This window comes from Meles meles, chromosome 5, assembly GCF_922984935.1.
Source record: "Meles meles chromosome 5, mMelMel3.1 paternal haplotype, whole genome shotgun sequence".
In the NCBI taxonomy this organism is placed as follows: domain Eukaryota; kingdom Metazoa; phylum Chordata; class Mammalia; order Carnivora; family Mustelidae; genus Meles; species Meles meles.
In genome coordinates this window covers 48,377,842-48,385,553 of record NC_060070.1, presented here as the reverse complement: position 1 = coordinate 48,385,553, position 7,712 = coordinate 48,377,842, and the positions used below count along the sequence as shown (strand labels likewise).

General features: G+C 34.3%; 1 protein-coding gene across 3 annotated transcripts in view; it reads right to left on the bottom strand.

The window, feature by feature from the left end:
• Positions 1-1,444: 1,444 nt before the first annotated feature.
• The window catches only part of IBTK (inhibitor of Bruton tyrosine kinase), a 105,092-nt gene continuing 98,824 nt past the window's right edge, over positions 1,445-7,712 (bottom strand). For all 3 annotated transcript variants that reach the window (XM_046005307.1, XM_046005309.1, XM_046005308.1), the window contains 3 exons: positions 4,255-4,326; positions 3,720-3,852; positions 1,445-2,722 (listed from right to left, as the gene is read on the bottom strand). In XM_046005307.1, coding sequence (XP_045861263.1) covers positions 2,591-2,722; positions 3,720-3,852; positions 4,255-4,326 — 337 coding nt within the window. In that variant the 3' untranslated portion in view covers positions 1,445-2,590. The remainder of the gene's footprint in view (positions 2,723-3,719; positions 3,853-4,254; positions 4,327-7,712) is intronic.

The window sequence follows — 7,712 nt, the reverse complement described above, 5'->3', positions numbered from 1 at the left end:
AGGTTTTTATGATATCTGAATATAACTGAGCATCACTTCAAGCAAAAAAGATACACATAAGCAGTACCATAAATCCTGGATCACTTGTTCCCAATTCTTTGGTAGAAGTGATTGTTTTAGTTTCTTCTGAAAAGCTCTCTTAGACAATTCTGAAAGCTTCTGGTTACATTTATCTTTTCTAAGTGCTTTTTAAATTTGTTCTCAGTCTTGGTTAAATTGCTAATTTCTAGGAGGCACGGCTCTAGGGGAATCAGACTGAAAAGACAGACTTCATTCTTAGTCACTTGCTCTGGAGTTTGCTTTTTTTTTAAAAAAAAAAATGAAGACAATATGCAAGGTTAATGTATTAGGCTTCTTCAGATCTAAAATTTTATGAAACAGCTATTAACACCCTTATCATGCGCAAACACATACACCCAATCTCCAAGAGCTATAGATATTGACTAGCAGTATTTCTCAACTATCTCTGTCATTCCTATATAATATAAAGTAGGAATCTCCTGACTTTGTTTAAAAGTTACCTCTTTTGAACTTTAAGAGAGGTCCAAAATCCTAGTATTTTGTCAAAAAATTTACTTGACTGGCAGACTTGGCAGTTTTCCAAGTTTTCAAAATATTCTTATTTTACCACTCTACCTCCATTAACGATCACCTTTCTAGGCTGATGAGTTCTACAATTGTTTTGGACAATCTTAAAAACCTCTTCACTCTCTGATCCTTTAAATTGACAATATCCAGATTTTCTTCAATTCTGTTAAGTCTTGAAATCAAGGAGATTAAAGATGAATTAAATACTACAGGCAGAATAATATTGTTGTTGGGGGGGAGGCGGACCATCAATTTCCTGGGCTTTTTGGTGGTAAAGTATTAGGTTACTATCTTCATGGAACTGTTTATGGAAGTTACAGTGTATAGCATGTTTATCTTTCATTTTACTAGCAAAAGAATTCCTTTTTTCCCCCAATGAAATTTTATATAACACCTCACTATATAAAATGGGCCAGAAAGTACAACACTCCAGTAGAGTTTTGTAAATGCTTAAGGCCCCACAGACTCAGTTAGCCCTGTCCCTCCTTCAAATCCCATCCAACAGAGGCTTTTTAGGGTGTTTTCCAGGCAACATGGAGTGCACTGTGAAAACACCACTAAACATTCTTTAAATGTTAACGATCCCAATATGCATTAAGAATCAAAGCCTCATATGAAATAAAGCAATTACTTCAGAAGGCCTCTTTACTGCAACTTCAATAAAACATTACAAAATTCATTTCTTCTCAATTTAAACATAATATAAAACTTATCACAGACAAATCTTAGGAAAACTGCCTTTTTCAAGCACTGAGAAATGAACACACTGCATCAATGCAAACAACACCGGCTAGTAATTCCTCCTATGGTAGATGTCAATATAGTACCAGATACCAAAGACATGTTAACACTAAAATGGATCAAGATTATTTTTTATTGCACATATGCTTACAAATTTGCTGTTTTAGGTAGAGCTAAACCTCAAGTATTAAGTTAGTTTCAGACATATTTCCATCACCTGAATTACAGCAGTGAATTGCCTACATGTCCCCCTAGGATTATGATTCAGAAATAACAACATTAACCTTCTTGATTTGTCTAGTTTACTGGAGCACAGATTTAACATTTGTTTTTAACAAATTTAACCACTCAAAACCAAACCTCCTACTGTCAAGATAACAATGTGTATGTCTATTCATATAACTCAGGCTCAGTGAGCCTCTGATTACATAATATTGTAAAGAGTCTTCAAAACTATTAATTCTTGTATGTATAATTAACCATTTATTTTGGAAAACTTTAATATTTTGAGAAATTGATTCATAATATGGTTTTTGTATGGTCTCCCCTCCCCACCAAAAAATAACACACAATGACTCCAAATTTCATAAAGGAATTATTATCTTGGACTAAGCTTCAGAAGAGTATTCACATTCTCTTTTCACTGTATTCCATAATTTAATGCAAAATGTGCTGTACAAATTGAAATAATACAGCATTTGAGCAGTCCACACTTAAATTAAAACAGACCTTGGAACATTGACGGCCTGATCAAAAGACAAGAATGAAAACAAACTACAACTGCAAACACAAAATTTGGCTATTAATGGATCAGAAGTAATGGCTGATGCTCCTACTTTAAGCTCATTAATATCATATATTAAAAAAAAAAAGTAACAACAGATATTTGGCAATATCTTCTAAATTATTTATCCCAAATTCTCAAATGGAAAGTTATTTTTCATTCCTCACTCTTTTAAATTTTATACTTCAATCACTCATATTTTCCTTTTCAGACTGTTCAGAAGAAATATTTCTACTTAAACTTTTAACCTAGTGAAGTTTTTCCTCTCACCTTTTTACATAAAAAGTTACTAAAATCACAATTCTGTTGCATTTGTTTTTATCATACAAACATTACATACCTAAGCTGCACTAAAGAAATTAGATCCTTTCTCATTCTATCTAGAATGATGTTACCAAATTTGTAAGAACTCTTTTCCATAGCTCTTCTTTATAACAATCATGACTGATGAAAAATGCATTTCATCTCCAGAGCAAATTAGCATCCATGCTTATTCCACATAGGTACTGCTAGTGGTCCCTGTGGTGTCCTTTCAACAATGACAAACTCATCAGGGTTGCCAAATGCCTCATAAAAAACCAATAAATCTTGTATCGCACGCTCTTCAATCTGAAAAAAGGGTGAAAAAGAAACTTGCTTTAATCTTTCAGCAAGATTATATTAGCTTTTAAATTTCCTTTTGTGGAAGTACCACTTTCTATGAATACAATGCAACAGAACTAAATTAGGTATCCTGCTATTCCCTTTGTAAGTAGAAGGCTTAAAGCCTGAAAAAGAATAATCAGATACCCACCCTCCCTTGAATTTTAATCTCGAGCAAAAAGAAAACAAACCCCTGAAAATAGTTGTTGGAATCCATTCATTCCAATAATTTCAGTGAGATACTTTCTGCTTCCAAGTCTCCTAACTCTTCAAGAAAACTATGGGTCTTATCTGTTTCCAACCCTGGCTCCCTGGTCTTTCAACTAAATCTGTGGAATTTTAATATCCCTCTAATAATTTCTCTTTTCCATAAATTAGCCAAAGTTGGTATCTGTGGCTTACAATCTAAGAACACTTTCTGATTCGTAAGTACTAGATAATGCCAAGTTCATTACTGATCACTTTCATACTTTATATATATATATAATTTCTTTTATTATTATTTTTTTTTTATTAAAGAGAGCATGCATGAGTGTGGCAGTTGGGGGAGAGGGACAGAGAGAATCTTAAGCAAGCTCCACTGCCCAGTGTGGAGCCAGAAAGGGGGTCTGATTTCATGACCCTGAGATCATGACTTGAGCCGAAATTAAGAGTCACATGCTTAACAGACTGAGCCACCCAGGTGCCCTATTATTGATCACTTTAAAAAACTGAAATAGTCCAAAGCATCACCAGTGCTAAAAAAAAAAAAAAAAAAAAAAAAAAAAAAGTTACCCTTGTGACAATTTATTTGTTCTAAATTAATTATCCTGAATTCCTTCAATTAATACTATTGAGTCCCTTTGTTTTATATTTTAACATGATAAATATATGTACCTTTGTGATGAAAACAAACATAATTTTCTCAAGATGAAATGTAATGTAGCCCTTCTCTAAATTTAGTCCATAAAGGCACATTACCTACCTGAATCAAAGCTAAGGGTTTTTCTCGACTTCTGATAAGAGCTGCTTCCTGCTGTAGTTCTTCTTCTACAATAGATGCAAAAGTGACTGGGGCTACCATGGAAGGAGCAGTCAATGAAGAAGACAGCCAGGGACTAAAAGAATAGTAACAATGAGTTCTCATTCATCCTCGCAAATTTTTGCATATAAATTCTCCTCTGAAATATTTAACAGTGTTACATTTTTTTCCCAGTGACCTACAATATGAAGGGACTTGGAAGCTTTTGCATTCTCTTTACAGAATGGTGAGATGAGAAAGAGAAGTAAGGAGAACTAATATTTTATTTGGATCAGTGCTGTAGAGAAAACTTTAGAAAACACCAAAGGCTGGATGGAACAGAAATGATATAACCAAACAGAAAGGTAACTCAAACTGTGGAGTAGACAGTAGTCAGAAAACTCATTCTATTCAATATACTCCCAATTTTTAGTATTATCTTTCACTACTAAACAATAGCTTAGCTTTGGAAGCTCCAAAGCTAATCAATTAGCCTTACTTGTGACTGTCTAGAAGTGGTAAATCTGAAATATGGTTGCCTTCTGGTCCTGGGGTACCGTGAGTGGAGCATCTGCAAAACAAATGCCAAAACTGGAGGTTAAAACTTCTACTAATATTACTAAAATTGTTTACTAATAGAAATACAGAGGAAGAGTTACAAGTCCTGACTCAGGGTTCAAGTTAATGAGCAGAAGTCAGACTTACCTTTAAAATTATAAGTAAAAAAAAAAAAAATCTACAGGGGTGCCTGGGTAGCTCAGTCAATTAAGCGTTTGCCTTCAGCTCGGGTCTTGATCTAAGTGTTCTGGGATCAAGCCCAGCATCCAGGTTCCCTCTCTCAAATAAATAAAAACCGTTAAAAAAGAATCTATAGGTAGTTATAAAATCTTGTGTATAAAATGCCAGAGAGGAAGATGTTGCAAGAAATGGTCTATTTTTTCTAATAATATTCTACAGCCATTTACTATTATCAAACACACATTAGGAAATATGGAAAACTTTGTAAATAAAGTTTTACATTAATAATAGTTTATGAATAAAAGTGAAAAATTAGCACTAAGTTTCAAAATACATACACACCAGATAATTAGCCAAATTGTATGAACAACTAATACAGTAAATACTTTAATAAGCCAGGCATTATAGGATGGAAACATATAAGATATGATTTCTTTATTCTACGAACTCACAAAATGAGTAAACAATATATAAAATGATATATAGCAGAAAATTACTTAGACTCTAACAAGGACTATGAAAATAAAAAAAAGATTTGGTATTTGAGAGGGCCTCATGGAGAAGACAATAAAAGAGGTATAGGATGAGGCGGTAGTTTTCCTGTAAGGGAAAAAAAATTAAAGGTACTACAGAGACTGGCCTAATTGTGGAATTTTATAGCTAGAAAGGTACCTAGAGTTTATCAGGATTAATCAAATGCCCTCTTTCAGGAATGAGCAATTTTAGGCCTAGGCAGGTTTAATACAACGTCAGAGAATGAACAAACAGGGTCTAAAATTTGACTTCCTGATTTATTTATGGATCATATGTACAGTTGTTAAGTATGTGTAGCACTATGGTGCTGAAAATCAGGCTGATAAAAACTCGGTCCCTTCAGGAGGGAAAACTGAAGGGGGAGAAATCAGAGAGAGAGAGAGAGATGAACCATTAGAGACTATTATGGACTCCAGGAAACAAACTGAGGTTTCAGAGAGGAGGGGGTGGGAGGGATGGGTAACCAGGTGATGGGTATTGAGGAGGGCATATGCTTGGTACAGAGGTGGGCACATGTTGTGATGAGCACTGGGTGTTATATGCAAGCAATGAATCACTGACCACTACAGCAAAAACTAATACTATCTAAGGGCTAATTGAAGATACAAACAAAAACCTCAGTCCCTTCCCCTCTAAAAACTCTGAAAGATTTAAAAATCTATTCTTAGGGGCGCCTGGGTGGCTCAGTGGGTTAAAGCCTCTGCCTTCGGCTCAGGTCATGATCCCAGGTCATGATCTCAGGGCCCTGGGATCAAATCCAGCATTACTGGGCTCTCTGCTAGGTGGGGAGCCTGCTCCTCCACCCCGCCTGCCTCTCTGCCTACTTGTGATCTGTCAAATAAATAAATAAAATCTTTTTAAAAATCTATAAAGAATGATAAAACAATATGAGATAAAACAACTGATACTTGTACCAATTTGCACAAAGTAGTATGGAATCATAGGAGAAACTGACATGAGGGCTTCACTGAAGAAATGGCATTAAAGCTGAGGACAGTGGCACTGAAATAGGGTTTTTGGCTGTAAAATATATGGAATGGTAAAAGACTTTGGTAACTTAAGTAAAGATATTAATAGAATGACAGGAGTAGAGTTTGGAAGAGATTAAAAGAGAACCAAAGTTAAAATGAACCATGAGTGCCAGAGTACAAAATACACTGAAAGCTAAAACATTTAGACCTGATGTATGGGCAAATAACTTCACTGAGAGTATTTTCAAATATTTTATCTTACTTAATCTTTGCAATACTCTATAAAGGAAACAAGTATTATTTCCATTACAGTGATTAGGGAATTCAAACTCAAAGTATTATATATAATTGCCTGATTCACAGGTCGGGAAGTAACAGAAACGGAACACGAAACAAATCTGTTTTTCACTCAGAGTACAGTATGTTTTCCATTATCATAAACCTGCCTTTATTTCAATAATAATAATTCCCTTAGTTTAGAATACATTCCACTACAAATGTCTTACTCTTTAACGACTGGATTAAATAACACCTTCTCTCTATTCCTATAGCACTTCAACTACTATTACAGAGCTTCCCACACTGTGTTGCTATTGTTTTCACACCTGTCTTAACTGCTAGACTAGTCTCTCAAGGTACAGCACTGTGACTCACTCGTGTGTCCAACAGAATACCTGGAACACTGCTGTTTGTAAAAACAGAATTAAAGAATAAATAACAGAATAAGAAAGCCAGAGAATTTTAAGTATGAAACAAAAACAGGTTTTTTTTTTTTTTTAAAGTTCCTAATTCCTTTGAATTACGGATAACTCTTTTCTTCTAGATGATAGGTACTGAGTGAACTGAAAATAGGTATAGTTATAGGTTCTTAGTTTTAAGCTCTAGGACTTGAAATCTATAGGATGCTTGATCTATGATATCCAAAATAAGAGAAATCTCCAGGATGAAGTAAAAAAACGTCTAGCCAGGAGAAAAATGAAGCTAAGAAAATGAATTAGAAAACTACTGGAATAAATGTTACAAGATGATGAGTATCTAGACTAGAATAGCTACAGAATGAATGAAAAAAATTCTACATTCTGATGGAATAGAGTGCTACTTTAGTGACTAAATGCAAATTCCATGGTTAAGTTCCTTGAAAAGTCCTTGAAGGAAGGAAAGAAGGAGAGAGAGACAGAAAGAAGGAAAGAAAGGAGAAAAGAAAGGTCCTAAAGTCAGTCCGAGATTAGAGATTAGAGGCCTTCTAGGGCACTAAAGCATAACATGGAATAAACACAGATAATGACTTGAGTGCTATTCAAAAATCCCTCCAGTGTCTGGGATTGACTAAAAGTGTTTGACACTTTCAATGAAATGGAAAAATATTGTAGAATCCATTATTATTAATTAAGAAGAAGAGCTACAAGCTGTCTGTGAAAAATGGTATGATACTGGCTAAAACAAATTGAGTATCAGGACTAAAGTATCTTATTTAGGCCTTGTTAAATCAAACTTAAGCAATCAGAGCTTAAGTGTAACAACTGACCTGTATAACATTTTATGATTTATAAAGTACTTCCATATGCATTATCAGATCTTAAGCCTTATAATAAACCTGTATATTATTCTTATTTCAGATGTGCTTAATCTTGTTCAGAAAGGTTCAGAGGGCTACTGTGTTAGACTGAAATTCAAATCTGTTTTCTAAGATTGTAATCCCAGAAGTCTTTCCATT